At 46.2% G+C, this 21,367-nt stretch overlaps 7 protein-coding genes across 7 annotated transcripts; 3 read left to right on the top strand and 4 right to left on the bottom strand.

Annotated features, from left to right (window-relative positions):
* Nucleotides 1-220: 220 nt before the first annotated feature.
* On the bottom strand, nt 221-3,398 carry C8R40DRAFT_1158334 (FYVE zinc finger-domain-containing protein; the record flags this gene model as incomplete). The annotated part of the gene is made up of 7 exons (XM_046229721.1): nt 221-276; nt 436-510; nt 568-728; nt 799-1,048; nt 1,127-1,268; nt 1,439-1,986; nt 2,072-3,398. The coding sequence occupies 7 exons, from the start codon at nt 3,396-3,398 to the stop codon at nt 221-223; spliced, it is 2,559 nt and encodes an 852-aa protein (XP_046090736.1).
* Nucleotides 3,399-4,456: 1,058 nt separating this feature from the next.
* C8R40DRAFT_1082712 (PI31 proteasome regulator N-terminal-domain-containing protein) lies at nt 4,457-6,158 on the top strand. The gene is made up of 3 exons (XM_046227207.1): nt 4,457-4,870; nt 4,942-5,772; nt 5,869-6,158. The coding sequence occupies exons 1-3, from the start codon at nt 4,475-4,477 to the stop codon at nt 5,884-5,886; spliced, it is 1,245 nt and encodes a 414-aa protein (XP_046090735.1). The 5' UTR covers nt 4,457-4,474; the 3' UTR covers nt 5,887-6,158.
* A 753-nt stretch (nt 6,159-6,911) lies between these two features.
* Nucleotides 6,912-10,375, bottom strand: C8R40DRAFT_437276 (uncharacterized protein). Its single transcript, XM_046235064.1, has 5 exons — nt 9,211-10,375; nt 9,065-9,157; nt 8,684-9,012; nt 7,894-8,527; nt 6,912-7,828 (listed from the first exon to the last, which is right to left on the bottom strand). The coding sequence occupies exons 1-5, from the start codon at nt 10,073-10,075 to the stop codon at nt 7,188-7,190; spliced, it is 2,562 nt and encodes an 853-aa protein (XP_046090734.1). The 5' UTR covers nt 10,076-10,375; the 3' UTR covers nt 6,912-7,187.
* Nucleotides 10,376-10,811: 436 nt separating this feature from the next.
* On the top strand, nt 10,812-11,525 carry C8R40DRAFT_1165894 (uncharacterized protein; the record flags this gene model as incomplete). Its single annotated transcript, XM_046230766.1, has 4 exons — nt 10,812-10,967; nt 11,020-11,311; nt 11,363-11,445; nt 11,502-11,525. The coding sequence occupies 4 exons, from the start codon at nt 10,812-10,814 to the stop codon at nt 11,523-11,525; spliced, it is 555 nt and encodes a 184-aa protein (XP_046090733.1).
* Nucleotides 11,119-13,047, bottom strand: C8R40DRAFT_1200788 (uncharacterized protein; the record flags this gene model as incomplete). The annotated part of the gene is made up of 4 exons (XM_046233118.1): nt 11,119-11,928; nt 11,981-12,228; nt 12,299-12,594; nt 12,644-13,047. The coding sequence occupies 4 exons, from the start codon at nt 13,045-13,047 to the stop codon at nt 11,566-11,568; spliced, it is 1,311 nt and encodes a 436-aa protein (XP_046090732.1). The 3' UTR covers nt 11,119-11,565.
* A 2,002-nt stretch (nt 13,048-15,049) lies between these two features.
* C8R40DRAFT_1165892 (uncharacterized protein) lies at nt 15,050-16,473 on the top strand (the record flags this gene model as incomplete). The annotated part of the gene is made up of 8 exons (XM_046230765.1): nt 15,050-15,209; nt 15,270-15,347; nt 15,400-15,447; nt 15,512-15,649; nt 15,704-15,864; nt 15,917-16,012; nt 16,070-16,357; nt 16,411-16,473. 8 exons carry the CDS (start codon nt 15,050-15,052, stop codon nt 16,471-16,473), a joined length of 1,032 nt encoding a protein of 343 aa, XP_046090731.1.
* Nucleotides 16,474-19,282: 2,809 nt separating this feature from the next.
* Nucleotides 19,283-20,833, bottom strand: C8R40DRAFT_1140240 (uncharacterized protein). The gene is made up of 2 exons (XM_046229468.1): nt 20,114-20,833; nt 19,283-20,055 (listed from the first exon to the last, which is right to left on the bottom strand). Exons 1-2 carry the CDS (start codon nt 20,715-20,717, stop codon nt 19,388-19,390), a joined length of 1,272 nt encoding a protein of 423 aa, XP_046090730.1. The 5' UTR covers nt 20,718-20,833; the 3' UTR covers nt 19,283-19,387.
* Nucleotides 20,834-21,367: the final 534 nt, after the last annotated feature.

Here is a 21,367-nt window from a genome sequence, read left to right as displayed (position 1 = left end):
AGCACATTCAAGAAAACATGGTCAAAATGGGACCGAAAACAAAGTGGATATACGCATGCAAGTGAGTCATGATGGATAGATAGATAGATACACGGCGCCAGAAGGTGTGGTTCCAAAAACGGAACAGCCGATCTTGAGGCATATAATGCTCATTAGAGTGACCTGATATGTACTATACTAGTGACTAACTCAGTCACTGGCACTGGTGCGACCGCAACATCTAACGGGCATGAACGGGACAGGCTTTGCCTCGTTGAAGCCATGAGGAGAGGCAGGCTTTGGGGAACAACAGAGGGCGGAGAAATGGGGAGAGGGGTAATGGTTCATGGACGAGGACGGAGGAGGAAGAAGGGTGAAAGACGATGTGTGGTCGAGAGGGAAGGAGCAGCAGAATGAATTTCAAACTAGAAAAAAAGAAACGTCTATCTCACTCACCGTTATGAAAACTGCAAAAACAGCTAAGCCGCGCCACCATCGACCCTTTTGTAAACTCTTCTAGACAGATCACGCCTATTGTGTGATGAAGAAGAAAAGTAAGACCAATCGAACACAAACGCCGAGACTTACATTCAACTCCGATGAGCGTGCTCTCCGCCGGAAGCCTGTACACCAGATATTTCGCAGCTTGCTGGGTTGCTCCCGAGCCACCTTCTAGACAACTCTTGACATGCGCTTCTTGTTCGGCTGCGGTCCCGACGTGCTCCAGGATGCGGTTGCATACGGGGCACCTGAAGAAGATAATGATTGAGATCAATGCAGACCATGAAGTATGAGTGGAAAAGAACGGGAGATACCCACTCAGCCAAATCACTCAATTGCGAACTAGTCTGTCTCCTCATTGCCGTGCTATTCCTGGGATCGGGAATACTCAACCGCTCTTGATTTACGAAAACCCTCTCCATGCCCGCGATCCCCCCTGCACTGCGAAGAAGCCCATGCACACTGGCGGGGAGATTACCACTGACTTCGTCGAAGCAGGTTTGACAGACGCGGTGCGAGGAGGATGAGGATTGTGGTGGAGAGGAGGAAGAGGAGGTATTCGAGGAGCCTGGGAGGTGTGAAGAGAAGCGAGGATAAGAGTGAGAATGAAGGTAAGACTAAGAGACAAAATAGAAACCTTGAGAACCTTGAGAGCCAGAAGAGTTCGATCGGTTCGAAGAATATGTTTCTGCAACAGATCCTGGTTCGTGTACGATATCAGAAGGATCTAGGAGAGCTCGATGGGAAGAACATTTATCGCAGAATATTTTCCCACATCGACGACAGTGCTGTCATTGCGAACGGACAGTAAGTACAAATGTTGGTAATAGATAAGGGATAACTTACATGCTGTAAAACCACGACGTGAAGATAGAGCAAAGAAGAAGAAAAAACCATTAGTCCCCCACAATCCATCAAACAAATTTCGTAAACAACCCTAAAGCAAGCAATAACTTACCCTCCGAAGCAAAAAACTAAACCTCCTTCTACACTCCCTGCACTGACTCACGTCATCGTCCTTTTCCCATTGATGAACATATTGCGGGCTTGGAATAACCCATGTAGTAGATCGGGCGGTCCCTGATCCCCACCCGGAACCTGCACGAGATACTGTCTGGGATCGCGGAGCCTCATGTGTGGGGACACGGAACTCAGGGGCTTGAGAGAGGTGGTGGGTCAAGTCAGAGATGGTGGAGTTGGTTGCTGAGTTGATGGAGGAGCTGCGGCCTGGTTCCGGTCGATTGGAGGAGCTAGACCGGGAGGATGGCCGGATACTGGTACTCCCACTTGCATTAGTAGGGGACATTGGGTAATGGAATGATTCGTCGTCGTCGTCGTCGTCCTCTTCGTAGTCGTATTCATCTCCATCGTGGATACCTTCTCCAGCACCCGGAGTGGTTAAAACCCAGCCCTGCACTTCCGCACTAGCTTTTTGTCTCTCCAGCTCCCTGGTATATGTATGCAGAAGGACTTGGGCCTGGGTTTTTCGTTCGATGTCAGTGTCTCCTGCAAAATAAAAACACAAAGGAAAGCAGGTGAGTTCAAAAGACCACACAGGGAAGAGGAGAAGAGTTGATAGTGAAATACTTACCTGAAACACCCAATCTCAACTCCATCGTCGCTCTCTCAAGTTTAGCTATAGTTCTCCGAGCGTCGACCGCAGATAGTGATCCACCTGCATTGTCACCATTTTGGATACCATCCGAATCAAGCCCGCATGTCTGAGAACCAACGAGATACCTCGCCCGACTAACATAATCCTGAGCCTTCGAAGACATAGAAGGAATCGTGCTTAATTCTTGTCCTTCCTGATGACCTTCTTCGCCATACGAATACGCAACCTCATCGGGGGAGGCATTGGGATCCCAGTACGCGGGAGATCTAGGATGAGAAGCATCTTCATCACTCACGTTAGGATGATGGATATACCTAACCAACCCCCCATCCTCACGCACCAGATACATTTTTCCATCTGGGAATAAGAAGGGGAGAGGAAGGATATCCAAACGTCGACGCATAACGCGGACCCAGCGACGGCGACGGACGTAGGTTGTCGGGGTTGGAGTAGCCGAGGTAGAATTTGAACCTGATCCCGACCTAGAGTCGGAATTCGAAGAAGAACGACCAAGTCCAGGTGGTGTCCTCAAAACTCCACTCAATCCACCCAACCCTCCACCCAGAACCCTCCCCAATGCACCCGTGACTTCTGGCGTCCACTCTTCCTCTGGATCCTCAAAAGTTCTAGCGTATTGCCACCCTTGATCAGCGTCGACCCCAGGGTGTGTGACGTCCAAAGTCCAATCCGAGAGCCAGAAATGGCTTTTCTCTTCTTGACTTCTATCTGGACCGGTAGATCCTTGTGATTGAGAATGATATGAGCCTGGCCGTGGAAGGGAGTACGGGCTATCGAGGAGCGGGAGTTGAACAGTGCTTCGCCAGGCTGGGATGGTCGTATTATGTTGATAAATATTATTATTAACTGTGTTATCCTCATTTCCTTCATTTTGTCGTTTGTTATCGTCGTCAACAGATAGTATCCTCAACTCGAACGGCGCGCGCCTTCCTCGCCTGCCGAGACCGGAAGCAGAGAACCGAGGTTTCCCACCAGAGGTAGCGAGTGTTTTTAGACGCGCATCGAGCCGCTGGTTTTCGTATAAGACGAGAGGAATGGTGGTGTGTATTGCGAGGGAATTGTATGGAATTTTTGACGGAGAATTTGGGTTGGAGTGTGCAGAATTACGGTTATACCACCATTCCCTCTCCGCTCTCTCCAAAACCTCACATATCCAAACCTCAAACACCGCGGCAGCAACATCGTATGCTGTCTCTCCCCAGTTGTTCCTCACAAGAGGATCGGCATGTTGTTTGGAAAGGAGGTAACGAACAACAGGGAGGTGGCCTTTGGATGAGGCGTTCATGAGAGGAGTGTAGCCTGCTTTACTGCGAATATTCACGCCGTTGGCAGGAGGCTGGTCACTATCGTCGTCGTCCACTGACTCCGTAGCACCTCCTTCTTCACAAAGATACCTGACGATATCGAGATATCCCTTTGAACACGCATTATGTAGTGCTGTCCATCCATCGGCGTCTTGCGCGTGCACTGAAGCTCTAGACAAGGCATCCGAGGAATTCGCTGCATGCTTCGAAGGAAGGAGATACTTGACGATATGTAAATGACCATTCAGCGCAGCCTTATGCAACGCCGTCTCTCCTTCTTTATCTTCCAAGTCTGACATAGCCCCACAAGATTCTATCACTGTGAAAACAATGATTTAATGAATAGTAGTATTGATTTCCACAAAAGAACTCACACCAACGAACGACATCCTCGTACCCTCTACTCGCTGCAGCGTGTAACGCCGTCAAGCCAGTCCTTGTCGAAGCGTCGTTGGCCAAACTAAACGCCGAGATACCACCCGTTTCATGCGCGGTGACAAAGATCTTTTGCAGCAGGGAGAGGTCACCGGAGGAGGAAGCAGCGTAAGATGATTCAAGCTGTGCGGGAGTCGGGTGCGTGCGTGAAGGTTGAGGTGCTTGTTCCTGTGGCTGAGCCTGAAGCACCAAGTCAGGTGGTGATTCAGAGAGTGGGTCAGAGCGAGGTCTAGAAGACAATTCAGAGATTGTTGGGGGTGTCAGTGGCTTTGGAGACTCCTGAGGCGAAAGAGGCGTGGTATCTTCGTCATTCAGCCCAGGATACACGAATTCTTCCTCCTCCTCCTCCTCTCTATGACTTGGACTCTGACTAACACTCCTGCTTTCGCCATCATACACGAATCGATCCTCCTCTGCATCCTCCTCGTGTCCATTCAATTGAGTATCTGACAATCCAGATTCTTCTATAGTCCCAAGATGCGCGTACGGTCGTAAGTTGTTCATTCCGAACCTCCGTTTTTTGTAATGGACCAGGCAAGCTAGAGAGAGTTCAAAAATCTAAAGCCCTATATACGCCCGGAAACCGGGAATTGGAATTTCTCCAATACTTAAGCGCCCATCCATGTTCCCACGGATGCGCGTCATTCCGATTCTTGTGATAACAAGCACTCGCAGTTTCTTATTACTAACAGCGATGGCCAACATCCTCGACGCTTCTGCTCTAACATCTCTCATACCAACTCTCCTCCCACCTAACCAAAAATCTCTTCAGTCCCCTCAAGATGCTTTGGCAGTGCTGTCCCATGCGATATTATCTTCTCTCGCTTTTCGATTAATTGCTGTTGACGATTCCAATAATAATAACGAGATCAACAGTAATTCTCTTCCAGAAAACTGGAACTCGCATGGACCTGGAGGATACACGTTTAGGTATAAACACGAGCAAAGTAGTCTGGAATTTGTTGTAAAGTTGACGAAGTTGGGAAAGAGGACTGTTGTTAATGCGATTGCCGTTGAAGTGCGTATATAGGTGTCGACACTGTCATGTTCGGTCAAAATTAGTACTGATAATGTTCTCTACCTTTACAGAGCGATAAAACATCAACTCTCGACATATCTACAGATGATTTTACTTCGCCTTCTTCGTTCCCTTACATCCTCAACACCGACACCAATTCTTCCTCCTCGTCATCGCCGCTTGTACACTGCTACATTTCCTCCTCCCGCATAACCGACTTTGTCTCCCAGTTCAAACTCAAAATCATTCAAAAACTCGTCCCTGGGTTAAGGAAGGACGGGTATACTGAGGAAGTTGATCTCGATGATAAATCGTCTACATCTACGACGAACAACACTCACTCACTAAACCCGGTCCGACCCGGTCCCTCACGCACGATCCCGCGATACAACCCAGACGAGGAGGAGTTTCCTATGCGGTTCCCACCTACCCGGAACCCGTCCTCGCACATTGCGCCAAACAACCCCCTCGAAATCGGTCGCAGAGATCTAGACCCCATCCCAGGGGGCTCCTTCCAACCACCTCCGCTATTCCCACAGTCCGGTAGTGGCGATGGCATGTTCGTTGGTCCAGATCATCCCATATTTGGTGGGCGGATCGGACAAGGACAAGGAAGTGGTGGTGGGTTTGGTCCAGGAATCGGTGGAGGGGGTATCGGAGGTATCGGAGGAAGGGGGCCTCGATGGGGCGGAGACGGATTTCTCCCACCTATGGGTGCACCTCCCGGTGCAAGGTTTGATCCTGTTGGGCCAATGTTTGGGCCTGGTCCTGGGGGCGTTGGAATTGGTCTATTCCCTGGTGGTGGTGTAAGTGGAATCGGAAGTAGTGGTACGGGAAGGAGACCACATAATCTCCCAGGTCAAGGGGATCCCGACAACGACGAGTTTATGCCTCCTGGTGCGGTGAGTAATAGCTAACTGGTAGATGTTTCTGTCCAACTTCTCCGCTATGATTTCATATGTGGGGTGCTGACTTGTTTCTTCCCTTATTGGACACAGGAGAATATGTATATGTGATTTTTCGAGGTACCTTTCGCGGAGGAAGGATGTTGATGCCATGTAAGTTCAGACGAGATTTTGTATATTTCAACCTTTCTGTAAATGTAATTTGTATATATGGTATACTATGGTTTATATGATCCACGAAATCTTTCTGCAGTTAGTCAACATTTTGGATTATATCTCATAGTCGGCAGCGAAGGCGGAGTACCAGGGAATACCATTATCCTGACTAGCCTCCTATATAGTTCCTCCAATCGACCGGAACGATGTCGCAGCTCCTCCGTAAACTCAATAACCAACTCCACCATCTCTGACTTGACCTATCACCTCTCTCAAGGCCCTGACTTCCGTGTCCCCACACACGAGGCTCCGTGATCCCAGACAATAAACCTACCATGAGAATATCAATGGGAAAAAGACGATGACATGAGCCAGTGTAGGGGGGAGTGCAGGGAACGGAGAAGTTGGTTTCATTCTTTTTGCTTCGGAGGGTAAGTGTTTGCTTGCTGTAGGGTTGTTTTGAGACCTGCTTAGGATTGCGGTGGACTGATTAATGGTTTTTTGAAAATTCATTCAAAATCTTTTTGTATGTGTTCCGATGATTCCTATGTCATATAAAATAGTTCGAAAACAGGTAGAACAACACAATTTTATCAAAAATAGGCAAGAGCTACATACAGTATATACATAAAAAGCAGAAAGGAAAAGCATAAAATGATGATGGAGAAACACAAACCTCGGTGAAAGCCTACCCACCGAATATCGAAAGTTTCGTCGCCAAAAGAGGACATATATAGATTGTCTCAGGACCCTATATCGAACGTTTCCATCAAGGGTCTGCCACTCGAATTGGTGGTAATTCTTTCTTCAAAGCTCGATCAACAGACATACCAGTACTCACTGCCTGAGGCTTCGCGGGTGGTCGGGGACGTCATGATACCCCTGTGCAACAGGTCGAGTCACGGTTCGGAATCGGCGAAGTAAGGTTGAATAGATCGATATTAAGCAAGGACAACAGGGCGGGTCAGGAAAATCAAATCATGGTGATAAAAGAGCCCACTCTTCCGAGCGGAATTTAGAAGATGAACGGTCTGGCACCGGTACTTGGGCCGGAAGTGGAACCATTATCCATATCTCCGACGCAAGAGGAAAGGTCGAAATCGTTCAATACACTGTATATTTTGCGGTCTAAGCGTCTGAACATAATATTGCCGCGGGCGAACCACTGCATGATTTGTCTACACCGTGACTATTGAAGCTAGTAAAGTCTAACTCTTATTTAAAGTGAAGGTATTATCACTTTTCGAGCAAGTATGTTAATGATCCCGGTTCCAACCTGACCACCGAGTTTGGAGAGTTTCCCCCTCAAAGGAGGACATTATTAACCGCATTCCAGCATAGGTGACGGGTTTATTCAATGCGTACCGGTCATAATTCTTGATCTCCTCCACCTCGTCGCCATCAAGCCAGTAATACAGTGGAGGCTGGTTATAACCAGCACGTACTTCCCAAAAAATTTTCGACAGCCAGTGTCTAAGCCCCACAAAATAAGGTTGAACAGGGAAATCAGCCTTGATAACGGTGAACATAAAGCTACGCTTCTCGACGTATACTTGTATATCGGTGCCACTGTACCATTCCGAATAAGGTCGGGGTTCGTCAGCAGGAATTCCAGGTTTCTGGTAGCGACAAGCAAGACAAAGCATGACATAGAACAATGATTCCAGATCGTGGTGATAAAGGTGACCCCATTCCCAGTAGGAATTCAGCATATCAAGAGACATGAATGGTCTGGTACCCGTACGGTTGTCGCCGTTGTCCACGTCTTCGACGCGAGAAGAGAGGTCGTAATCATTCAAGACACCATAAATCTTGCCATCTTTGCGTCTGAACATGATGTTGCCCAAGCTGAGATCACCATGCAGAATTCCACCACAGTCATAAAGCCATTGATGAACTAGATTAACGCGCGAGGGCCAATGAGATGATGAGGATACATTAAATCAAAGATTGGCGGCGTACTTTGTAGTATGTCGTAAAACACTTGCGCGAAATCTCGCGGATCTTCCAACTCAGAAAGCGGATAAAGTTGCTCGTGAACTGTGACATGCATCGCTCGTTCTTTATATTTCTCCTTGAGATTTTTTTTCAAGCGTCTGTGAGACGCTTTCCTTCTATTGGGGAGTAGAGTGAGTGAGTGAATTGGATTTGGAAGATGGTTGAGTGCCCAGAGTTCGCTGGTGGACTCTGCTTTCAATCTGACCTCCTTGATAAGTCGTGGTTCCGATGTCCGAGTCGTGGACATGTAACTGATCTTCACAATCTTTCTCCCATTCCCATGCCATTCACAGCCAGGTTTTGTGCAGAGGCATTCTACGTCGACAATAATCGAGCGCAAGCCAACACTGTCCGTCGCATGATATAGGATTGATTTGATGATAACTTGCCGCGTGCGACCGTCAACTTCTTTGAAGGAGTAGACAGCGTCGATCAAGCCTTGCGGATCGTCAGCAAATTCTTGTAAGAACTGCTCTGGGTCCCGAAGGTAATCGAAGCCATTGAGGACCAACGTAGGAACAAACACAAGTTTTTCCGTAGGCAGCTTCTTCAGCTGGCATATCATGGCCAAAACGAGTTTCTTCCACTCATTGTTGTGCTGTGAGGTAGAAAGAAGATAACGATTTTTGATTAGTGTTCATTCAAAGTTGAAGTCAGGAGGAGAACAGAGGAAAACTCGTGGAAATTGAATCGGGCCGGATGCTCTTTATTTCCAACTACGACCACTGCTTGAATAATGAAAGGAAACGCTCACCTCGCTCTCGACCTCTGAACCACGATAATGCGCGAAAGTAAAATCGACATCCATGGATTCAGTCGAAATCATCTCTGTCGCACATTTTCTTGAAGTTGGGTGCTGGCCCTGTGCCTGGATTACATTCTGCTCTGCTCTTGACATTCCTTCCGCTCTTGCTTCCTGCAACGTCGCGATCACCGTTTTCGTTTTATTTTTACATTGAATGGTGACTCGAGGTCCATCCCTGCCCTCAAAGCTGGTGGCTGTAGGAGTGGATGGAGTTGATGGGAAAGGTGTAGAAGCAACGGATTGGATCTCGACGGCGGGCGGAGGATTCGGGTGCTTAACTTTTACGATTTCAACATCTATTCGAATGCCAAAAGTAAGATTGTGCCTCACCTTTTCTCTTTGAACCTCTCTCAGATCTTCTAAAGGCTCGTGACTCTGACCGGGACGTTGAACGAGATTTAAACTTCTTGTTCGGCCGGACGACTGGAAACATTTGTCAGTACCTAGCCTCGCCAAAGTCAGTAAAGGGCACATACTTGTAGAATCCAGTTCTTCATTCGACCTCAGCCGCTTATTCGATTTGGGGTGTGACGGACGTCCTGAAAGACTGAGATTCGAAGGGATTGGTAATGCTTGCGGAGCGACCGTCGAACCAGGCCGCAATCCTTCAATGACCGATGACTGTGATGATTCATTCACGGGTGTCCCGTGTGACGTACTTTCTGTCTGAATATCTGGTTCGGCAAAACTTTTCTTGAGCTTGAGCTCTGCAAACAAGAGGAGGAGCCACCAAAAAACCCCGAAAATGTTTTTCTCCGCGAGGTATGTGGAGAGTTTCTTGTTCTCGGTGAGTTTCAACAGCTGATTGTATATTCCACCCAAGCCTGGGTTTCTCTTCAACAGTGAACCCAATACTAGGTGAGGATTTTCAACGCGGAAGACCTCCTCGTCAAGCTCTCTGCTTAACTGTTCCTCTCTGCCTTTCAACGTATCCAAGACTTTCGTCAGGGGCTGGTTCAGCTCGATCTCGTTTGTTGCAGCATTCCTCCATTTCTTCCTTTTACCCTCCGCTATTTTTATCGCAACCTTCAGGTATGCTCCGAGTGCCTCTGTTACTGCTGTGCTTGTCGGTGGCAGGCTGAATTCCTCTTTGACCTTCCAATCGGTTGGAAGATCAAGAATGAAGGTCACAAATTCATCGAGAGAAAATACGACCCTCTCGTTAGCATCATCTTCGAGAAACTTGGTCAGAGCCGAAGTATGCTGCGGAGCATCATTTCGGGTGTGATAAGCCGTTCCGTTGCTCTCAAAAGTGCTCCCGACGATAGGTGGAGCATCAGGCTGTTTCTGCTGGGGAAGGGGAGTCGGGGTAGCGAGTTTAGTCTCTGGCGGAGCTTCCATGATAACGGAGAAATTTTTCCTTGGTGGAGGAGCGAGTTCAAGAGTGGAGAATCTTGGACAATGAGAGGACGCGCATAAGTGACTTGCATATAACGATCACATGTCGTTGCCGGCAAAGTGCCATCTCAACTCTTTATTGTTCTTCACTCTTTCTTGAAACACTAGTTTCCGATGTGCATAAGTGACTCAAATATAACGATCAGATGTCATTGATGGCAAGGCGCGCAATTGATTCTAATTTCTATCTATATACTCTCTATTGTTCTTCAGTTTTTGCCCACTAGTTTTCACAACCTAATGATACACATTACTCGAAAAGTAGCATTGAGAACCGGCTCTGAAATCGCATGGGAGCAGTATGATCATAGCAAGAGTGTCTACGGACACGTCGTAAGGGGAGTATTCCTACAACAAAAATTACAGATATGAATGACGGTTGAACACATTGCAAGTTACACTGTGAAGGTAGAATAGGTCGATAGGCAACCTAAAATAGCGTCAAAATCAGCGGTAACCTAGTCTAAGTTGGTATCAATTAGTGCTAGGTTGATGTAAAGAACCTAAGAAAGGGTGCCCAAATGTTTTCGGAATCTCGCACATCGATAGGTTATCTATAGGTTGTTATTTACCCTTCACTTCAACCTAATTTTTTTCGGACTCAACCAGATCAATCAAACTATGGCCTACTTCATACCACATTTTCAGTGGGTTTGCTCGTACTCATATCCCTACTGATATGTCTTGCTCGTTCACTATACATTCTACCCAACCTATATCCATCACAATACGAAGTGGGAACCTCCCAAATGCTATGTCAACAGACAAAAAAGTGGGAGCAGTGAACTGCAAAGTTACAGTGGAAGTACGAGGCTCTAACCCTGGAGGACCCATTGTGAGTAGTATTTGGAATATGTGTGTACATTTACTGACCGCTTTCTATGTAGACTATCACGCTATTTGATGACTATTCGAATCCTGGACCCGAGGCAACTCCATCTAACCCCCGAGTTGAAACCTCAGATACGACACTAGTTGAGCCTACTGTGCACCAGCTCTTGTTTCAGCATCGTAAACGTCTTCCAACTGGCGAAATTGTGCCCGAGGATTATAGTGAAAATACAGTCCATGAGAAGAAAGCGGACATGAATGTAATTGACATTGGCTGTGACGAGAATAGAGTTGTAGAGTCATCTCTCTCCCCAAGGTCTAAGGAAATGGGAAAGGAGATTCAAATAGGTGAGTGCTTTGCCTTCAGCCATCGGACTCTATTCATTTCACCACTATTAGAAGCGTCAAGTCCTTCACTGTCGACGCCTCTCAAAGATTCTACACATAGCAACATTCTGAAACGAAAATGGTCTTCTGACATTGTTCAGAGTTCTCAGTGGTATGAAAGGGAGTCTTTCCAGGGAGCCTTTGTTTGTAGCACACCGAGCCCGAAACGGTCTAAATATTATGTCGACGGTAGTACTAGTTAATGTCTCAATCAATCAATCTTCATCTTCAAGGAAAAATGCGTGACCCAATACACCACTTCTGTCAATAATACACCATTCATTCTTACCGCAAGGGACCCGCCCAACAACACACTGCACACTGGTGATATCGGTGACATGAATTTGTCCATTGGTGGAGTAAAAATGGAAGTCAAGCCCTGGAATGTTTTTGTCGCCAACCTTACATTCCCGTATCTGTGCCATTATGAGGGTAGTTGGTTCTTGTAGGCCCAAATCAGGACAGGGAGTGTCGAAACGTATTAAATAGATACGTTGAAGTTGGCCAAAAAATGTCTGAGGGACAAATTCAGACCTTACATTCCGTCTTTGAGCATGTTTGTCCACAAGCATCTCATACTAACCATGAATATCAGTGATTGAATAAGAATTTTTGCAGTAGGGAACCTACCCGGACATATGATGCATCACGGTGGTCATCTCCTGCTCTTCTTGCCTCTGATGCTCGCATTGTATCACCTGCTTCAGAGTCTATACATTGAATCTTCCCCCAGTTCTCGATATGAGCCATCTCCAGACTCTTCCTAACCACTCCAACACGTTTTTGAAACCAAGTACTTAATGCACCGATAAGTGGTGTCAAAGATGACACAGCTGGTGGTCCGGGAAGCTTTGGTGGAAGAAGACAACATGAAGGATCTTAGTTTGCTGTTAGTACCAATCACAATGATGTATAGATCAACTCAAGACTAACAGGAAATCACTTGACAAGCACCACGAACGAGCCCTTTATGTACAGACTGTAGAGATAATTCATCAATTTTGTCATAGAATACTTTGATTTGGGTTAGGCGTGCATCTTCGAGGACATATCGAGCCAGGGAAGCAAATGGAAACCGACGACTACGGATCGCAGGTTGGATTGCCCCGCAGTACCGCTCCATTGGGAATGCCCAGTAGCACCAGACTGGGCCAGTCGCTTTGATACTGGGTGCAATATGTAACAGTGCATGGATAGTTAACGGACAAACTGGGAGCCGTTCGGGAGAATACTGATAATAAATACTATGGAAAATGAGCCAGAGAAATTAAAATAGTGCTTCAGTCCACATACCGTTCATACTCCTTGACCCATTTGATGAACCCTACACGGACTTCCTCAACTTCTACCGATGATATTTCAAATTGAAGGCATATTGTGAGGAGGCGGACGAGTTGAATAAAATGATGGTAATAGCACTCTGATGTGAATCGACGATGGAGTAGAACAGGGCCAAGGTAGAGGGTCCAAAATGAGTACATCTCAGCAGACATATAGACCCCATCAGCTGCGATGTTTGGAACATGTACACCATAAGCTGACGGAATAGTAGAACCTGATTTGGCAGTAGCTTCACCGATGGCCTTCCAAACAGTATCGGGAATTTCATATGATTCGGAGCCACTGTTTAAACCCTTAAATGAACCTGTCCAATGGAGTATGAGATTCTTCATGAGATTTTCCCATATTAAGTGCATGAAATCATAAGGAAAGGAGAGTGGAAAGCGTAGTGACCTAAGGTTGAACAAAATAGATGGGCCCTTGATACCTGTTGCCCAAGATCGGCGTGTGGCTTCAGCCTCGGTAGGAGCTGCTTCTGCATGATGAGCCTGCTGAAACATTTCGTCATGAGTCCGCAGGGGAAGCTCTTCTGGATCATAGCACTTTATCTCATTGATCTCCGAAACAACATCTGGGTGCTTAGAACAATCCAGCGGAACATAGTGGGTTGTTCCAGATGCTCCTGGAACACGGAGACCAGTAATTTTGCACATATGACATGGTGAAAACCCATTATGGCCTGTCATGCGCATAACCATCGATACCGCAGGAATGTCACCAAAGACGAGAATGAGATATGCTCGTAGTGAAAACATTTTCTTTGAGCAAACATCATAAGAACTTATTCCGAGAGCTAAACGAAGCATTTCCCTGACAAATGGCCATAGAAATGAATCCATATCCTTTGGCTTCTTGGGACCTGGAATAACGCTGAGAGCCAATATGTGCTCAAGATGGAAGCGGATATCAGGAGGGAGATTGTAGTTGAAAAGAATCAATGGCCAGCAGGTATGTTTGCGCCGTTTAAATGGGCCAAATCCATCCGTCGAGAGACCCAGTGCAATGTCGCGGTGATCATCGAAGTACCGATGTGACAGTTTACGATTACCAACTTCGACAAACTCATTCTGGAGCTTGAGGTACTCGTCACCATCGAAAACATCGTTGATATTGCGGGAAGATGATATGTCAGAATTATTACAATATTCATGGCGATATTGCATCTGCTGAGCAATCTTCTGATTCATCAGGAATGCCTGCAAACGAGGGATGATAGGGATATAAATGAAAGTTTTGCGAGGTTTTCCGTCTGGGTGGTATCGAGATTCATTGCAAAATGGACACTTTTGGCGCAACTCGTGTGATCCAACGTAGCAAATACAGGAGTTGACACAGCAGTGATAGACCTCAGGTTCGACACTGGAGAGAGCTGCCACACAGGAGCGTATCTCATCAAGCTTTGGAAGGGGTGGATCAGAAGGGAACGCATAATGTGTTTTCTTGAAGGCACGATCTGTGGTATGAGTTTGGACCTTGTATGCAAAGGCTCTACAAATAGCAAGATCATACTTGCCGAGCATTTCCTCTATAAAATCATTAGAGTATTTTGCGAAAGCGAATAATTTAGACTAACTAATGCTAGTGAATTCCCTGAAGAATTCAGCCCGAGCTTGCTCTGCAGCTGTCAGTCGACCACCTCTACCATAACCTCGAAATTCCTCCCAGTCAATGTGCCCAATGTCACCGTAATCATCCTCCTCGCCTTCGGAATCCTGATCAGCAGCTCTACCATCTTCCATGGGGAACTCGGTATTCTCTTCATGTTCTCCTAAGTCTGGTGTAACCTCCCAAGCAGCACCGTAAAGCTGCTTAACATAGGCCCATTGATCATGGATACCTAAAGCCTCGAAGCTGAATTCAGAACTATCACCGGGGGAAGCAGGGACCTGATTTTCAAATCCGGAGTCACTCATACCAGAGTTGATATCCATAGGCGAGTGTTCCAGTTCGAGATGTGACTGCTGGCTGGAGCTGTCACTGCTATATTCCGATTCAGATCCGCTATCCACCACTCCATCACCAAGAAAAGGTAGAATTGGAGGAGGAACTGGTAGAGGTACAAATGAAGAGTGTCGACAAGTGCGCTCATGCTTTTGCGTAGTCATCTTCTTGCATTGCAAGCACCACACTCGAATGGTGGCAGGTTTCTTTTTCTTTCCAGATCGGTCAGGGGGCATGAAGCACAAGAAAATAATGATGATTGTCATTCAAGTGAAGAAAGCACATACGTATACACAAACAAAAATTGGAGGTGACATTCAACGTCACAACTTGTCACCCCAAAAACTTGACCGCAGTTTTTTCAACCTCGAGCTCAAGCCCACCCATTCCTTACAATTTGACTTATAGCTCATACACATGTCACAGAACCTCCGAAATAAAAACAGACCAACAATTCCTTCAAAACGTGGCCGGCCCAAGAGTGCCAGTAATGAAAAATCAGCAGTTCCAGCAGATGCCGGTGCTGGTGATGCAGCGACTATTCAGAACCTGTTGATCCGCATGAACCAATTTGAGAGTGAGTAGTCTGTACTCAAAAGAATTATACAGGACTGACCAATATATATATAAATTGTAGCTGCTGCGGAGCTGCGCGAAAAGGAGAACAAAATGCTTCAAGAGCAGCTCGCTGCTGCAAAAGCACTACTTCAGCCAGGTGGGTGCATGAAACAGCAACTCAGAAAATAATTGACTATATGTTGTACTAGCTCTTGCCGCCAGTCATGCCCACCTCGAAAACCAGATGGAACCTGAAGGTGAGCTGTTACATACCGAGCGTAATGTCTCTTCTCTGACTAGAATTCCCTCGCCACCTGCAAGACCATGAAGACCATTATGATGAAGTACTTCAAAAAGAGCTGGCTGAAGCTTGCGCCCGACTTGATGCACAGACTCCATGTGATCACCCAAATACAAAAGACTCCACATTTGGGCCACCTGCACAGAATACCAGACAAAGTGAGTTTTCGTTTCGTTAAAATGATGCAGACAAATGTTCTTACACTTTGAAAGTGTTTGAAGTAGATGCGGTCAATGTCTTGAACCAGGAAGAGCCCGAGTATAAACCAACAGTCCCAAAACCATCGGGACAGGCATGGAAGGATTACTCAATCTGTGTTGAGATGGGGTTAGCTAAAAGTTCGGAGAGTATTAAGAAGTATAAGGCAATACTGGTGAGTGGCTATCAGGCATCACTTGTTCAAAGGCTTATGTTGTTGCTAAAAGCGTGGCGTTCGCGAGGCTGTAATGCAGTCCCGTCTGCCTTGGCAAAATGCATGGGCTGATATCCCTGCAGCGGATAAAGCAATGATTCTTGCTGTAGTCAGTCATCTTCGGCCAGTCTCCACATAGAACCCTCACCTTAGATATCATCTACAGATGCGCAGCCGGCATAAATTTCTACAACGCTTCATTAATGACTGGGCAACTGTTGACATGATACGACAGTATCTGAAAAACAAGCGCAAGCCTCTTTATCGTAGCGGTGAACTGGAAATTCCACCGAAATATGCTTACCTCAAGTCCAATGCAGCGAAAAGAGATCAGGGAAAGTCTCGAAGAAGCAAAGCTGTGGAAGCTCGAGAAGCTCGGAGGCAGGAGAGAAAGAGAGAGAAGCGTGCCGCAAAAAAGCCAGAAAGGAAAGCCGGGCCCAAGCTTGTTCAGAGGGTTCAACTTCAGTCCAACGGCAGTCACCCGAGTTTGTTCAGGGTTCCTCAAAGGACACAGATGCTGAGATGGGAGATGTGGGCGGGGAAGATGATGATGAGGGTGACGGTCAATAATGGATCAGAATCGACGTGGCATTAGTAAGTTTACCAGTCGTGCTTCTTTTATTATGTTGAGCTGATCAGAATCATCTGATATACAGCGCTAACGGCACTCGCGCGCGCGGTCGACGTTGTTCATTGCCGGAGTTTTATATATGTTACTGTATGACTGGGGGAAAGGCCGCAAGCGGCAGGTGCCAAACACTTTATGAAAGTGGTGGCCAACCACCAAACAAATAAGATTGAAGGGAATAATGTTGGACCAACTCCGTATGCATACGTATAGCCCAATACCACCGCTTTGACTACACAAAACACCTTACATGTATATGCTGTGCTTACCATAAACTATACAGTTCCAAGTAGATCACACACAACAGAGACTCCCAAGCTCCCTCAGTTGTTCCATTACCAACTGAGGTGAGCTCAAGAGTATATCCCATCATACACATACTGATTAAACATGTAGATTAAACATATACTAACAAATATCTATAAGTTTGAACATTATGCCAAGTCTACTTACAGGATAATTAGCTGGATAATCCATCCCCCACTTATCTGCAAATCCTGGATTTTTTGGCTAAGGGTCCAAAAGCAGTCAAGAGCATTTCCCAGCAGTGAGAGCACTCAGAGTAGCCTGCTCTCAGTGCTTTTGGTTCTGGGATTTGCTGGGATTCTTGGCCCTTAGCCAAATATCCATGTCTTGCAGATGCTCAAGCTCAGGCTTGTTAGGATCTATCTCAGTTGTGTACAAAGCAACTAAATTGCTGTAGGTACCTGTTAGGATATATTTATGCTGAGTTAGTATGTTGTCTGTATTGTAAAGGTACTTTGAGCTCACCTCAGTTGTGTATAAAGCAATTGAGGGACCCAAAAATGTCCTTCTGCATGATCTAGGTAGTACTGTACAGTATAAGCTAATAGTGCTATTTACAACATAGTGTTGGAAAGAAACGGCAGAGTGAGTGTAAGTGTACATATGGAGTATCTCCCCTAACAAGGCTGACTGATTTGCTTTATTTTGTGCAAGACTCAGGAATCAGTAAATTTTTTTCAGAATATTCCCTAAATTGTGGGTTTTTTTGGCATTCTACTTACAGCAAATTGCAAAACCGGAGGCGGGTCCAAATATTTGCAGAACTGATGGCCGACCTTGGCCGGGATGCAGCAAGGTCACTGCCATCGACAGCTGTACAATACACCTACAATACACACTAAATACACAACGTTTCGACCATGAAAAGACTCTACAATGTGCTCAAATTAAGTATTTGTTAAGATCATGTACACCGTGTAACCGTGCCAGAGGTCACAAGGTGTCTAAGTGCGGGAGGTCGAATGGGACAGTAGTGAAGTTATTAACAACACCGCCGTTACGCCTTCAGTCCCCGGAGATCGAGAGTATAGAAAGGAGGAGCTGAGGAGCAGCCAAGTCGGAGCGGCGGTATCGCCGGTGACGAGGAGCAGCCAAGTCGGAGCGGCGGTATCGCCGGTGACGAGTAGCGAACCAGAGGACGTCTAAGTCCTAAGGTAGAGTAGAACGTACTTCAAGGCATTGAGCCTGAAGCCTTAGAGGAGCACAGAGTTAAGGAGGGAATCTAAGTTGATAATTAAACTGAGGAACTACAGTAGCGTACAGGCAGTATTTATATCTACGGAGCAGCGCATCGGTGCGGAACGCCAGACTAACTACTAGGAGCTATACAAGTAGTACCTGCAGGGTAAAGTAAAAGACAATAAGGAGGGACTAGAACGAAAGGGTATGTGTAGCGAGAAAGAACAATAAGGAGAGATTACAATAAAGGTAGATCTTCGGAATACCGAGCGGCGGAATGGAGGCCCGAGGCATGGACTTGACAGTATTGGTACATCCATACCAAGAAGGCCTTGTTGTCAGCATTTGCTGCCCTGAGTCAGATCTTGCTAGGCAAGCAGGAATGGGAATACAAACAATTCAGCGCATACATACATAGTGAGAAGTCTGAAAAATCCTGTCGGCTGTCCATACCCCACGAACAGTGTTGAGAGGTGTTGAGATAGCAGTCAGTCTCTCTGCCTTCCATTCATTCTACAGATAAATTGCTACCTTATGTTGAATTTGTATCAATTGTCATAGGTACACAATCTACGCAATGTGCCCACTCTTCCAGTCATCTCTACTCCATTGCTCGTATGATGATCAAGGCGGGCAGAACTTGAGTTGGCAGGTCTGCCGCTGTCGGCCATCAGCTGGCCATCAGTTCAGCTTTTTTTCCGACCCGCCTCTGGTTTTGCAATTTGCTGTAATCTAGATTAGTATAGTAGACAAGAGACTTCCAGACTACTGTGCTCCATGTCATTTTTCTGAGGATCATGATTTGAAGTACATAGCTGGAATTTGGAATTACCTAAAGGTTTGGCAATGACCTCATTCATACGGTGTATCCCGAATTGATATATAGTAACTGTTGCCTATATATGGGTGTGGGAGGTGGGACAAGGGCCAACATACATTCTACGAGACATTTTTGTAAAGAGCCTTACCTAAAGGTTCGGCAATAAGCAGCGTTTTCTACCTTGTTTTAACATACGTATATATACCTGAATGAAAGCATCTCAGTCTATCCCAATTATTGACTGAAGAGCTGTGCATTGTGTACAGAATCTGAACGACGAAAGGCATCAAAATACAGGTTGGAAAACAACCTAATTCAGCGTGCCATTTGGTAGGATGTTTCGAAAAAGACTCATAGGTTGAAAGTGGTCTTTTTAGGTCAGTTTGCAACCTATCATTCTGAGGGAGAGCAATCAACCTATCTAGGATGATATATACCCTGCGACAGGTCGAAGAACACTCTAGTACAGGTCAAAAGTTTCAACCTATCTGAACACCATAGAGTTACTACAGTAACATTGGAATGAAAAACATGTAGATCAGAAAGAAATTTCAATGATCCTGGTTCCCTATCCACCGCGTCTCGAGCTTTTGCCCTTCGAATGAGGACATTATCAACCGCATTCTAGCATAGGTAACACATTTGTTCAACGTTGTCCAGTCAAAGCGGAGGCCTTCACTATCATAGAAGTATTCTGGATATTTCTTTGAAGTCGAACGATGGTAGATTGGTCGTTGTTTATAACCAGCACAAAAATCCTCAAAAAGCAGCCACAGCCAGGATGTAAACCCTGCAAAGTAAGGTTGGATAGGGAAATCAGTGTAAGGGTTGAAGAGAAAGACACATTTTTCGCCACAGATGTCTTTGTCACTACCGCTGTACCATTTCGAAAAAGGCCTAGGTTCGTCGGCGGGGACTCCAGGTTTGCGGTAGCGGCATGCAAGACAAAGGATGATGTAGAACAAGGACTCCAAATCGTGGCGATACAGATGACCTCTCTTCCAGCTAGAATTGAGCAAATCGTACGACATAAACGGCCTAGTGCCGGTGTGGTTGACAACATTGAATGTCGGGAATTTGTTCAAATCTTCAATGCGAGAAGAAAGGTCGAAATCATTTAAGACACCGTAAATCCTACCCTCTTTGCGTCTGAACATGATGTTACCCGAGCTGAGATCACGATGAAGAATCCCAGCACATTCATAAAGCCATTGGTGAACTAGATGACATGTGAGGCTTAGTGAGATGATGATACATTGAATTGAAGGGAGGCGTACTCTGTAGAACGTCGTAAAATACCTGCGCGAAATCCCTTGGATCTTCCAGCTCGGAAAGCGGATGAAGCTTCTCAAAAACTGTGATATGCATCACTCGTTCCTCATATTTGTCCTTGAGATAGGTCTTCAAACGTCTGTGAAACGTTTTCTTTTTGTTAGGGAGTAGACTGAGTGAGTGGATGGCATTTGGAAGATGGTTGAGTGCCCAGAGTTCTCCAGTCGATTCTGCTTTCGATCTAGCCTCCCCAATAAGTCCTTGTTCTGACTGCCGATCCGTGCCCATGAAACTGATCTTCACGATCTTCCTCTCCCCATTCCATGTACAGTCAGCTTCCATGCAGAGGCATTCTACCTCAGCAACGACTGCGTACAAACCAACAGCATCCTCCGCATGATGGAGAATTGACTCAATAACGACCTTCCGTGAACACCCATCGGTTCCAACAAAAGAGTAGATAGCGTCGATCAAGTCTTGAGTATCAAGTGCGAACGTATGTGAGAACAACTCTGGATCTTGAAGGTATTCGATGCCATCTATGTACAAAGTTGGAATGGATCCAGCGTTTTTCGTAGTACGAGGGAGGGTCTTGAGCTGGCAGACCATGACAATGAAAAGTTTCTTCCACTCATCATTCTTGAAGGACTGAACGTGGAAAGAAAACTATAGTGAGAGAATGTTCAAGTATGGAATGCGAGAAAAAATCTGATGTGAAATCGGGCCGGAGGGAAGGAACAAATTGTTTACCACGACCTGCTTAACAACACGTACCTTGTCTTCGACACCCCTTGAACTGAACTCGATATGATTCCCAAAACTTTTCATCCCATCCTTTTGTGCATATTCCTGCACCGTCGCGATCTCCACTGTCTTCTTTTTATCTTCACTCCAAATGTTAACGTGAAGTCTATCTTCGTCTTCACATAGCAGATGGGTGGGTGCAGAAGCTAGAGTAGAAGCACTGTGCGGGGATACTGGATGCGGGGTAACGGGCAATGCATCTGACTGTATGCGGCCTGCAGAAGCGGGGCAATCCTCTATCTTGGGCTCAGTTCCAAGCTGAATGCACAAGGTACGATATAGCGTCACCTGTGCTCTTCCGTATTTTCTTAGACCCTCTCAAGCTCTGTGAATTGGACAGCGACGTGGACCGGAATTTCACCTTCTTTTGAGGCCGCATGACTGAATAGGTATTGATACCAAGTCTCCGTGAGATGAATGAATAAAGTACCTATACTGGCAGGACCGACTTCGTC

Source organism: Lentinula edodes (genome assembly GCF_021015755.1).
Source record: "Lentinula edodes strain Le(Bin) 0899 ss11 chromosome Unknown C8R40scaffold_3, whole genome shotgun sequence".
Taxonomy (NCBI): domain Eukaryota; kingdom Fungi; phylum Basidiomycota; class Agaricomycetes; order Agaricales; family Omphalotaceae; genus Lentinula; species Lentinula edodes.
The sequence above is the reverse complement of the archived record's forward strand: the minus strand, read 5'-3'. Positions and strand labels throughout refer to the sequence as shown.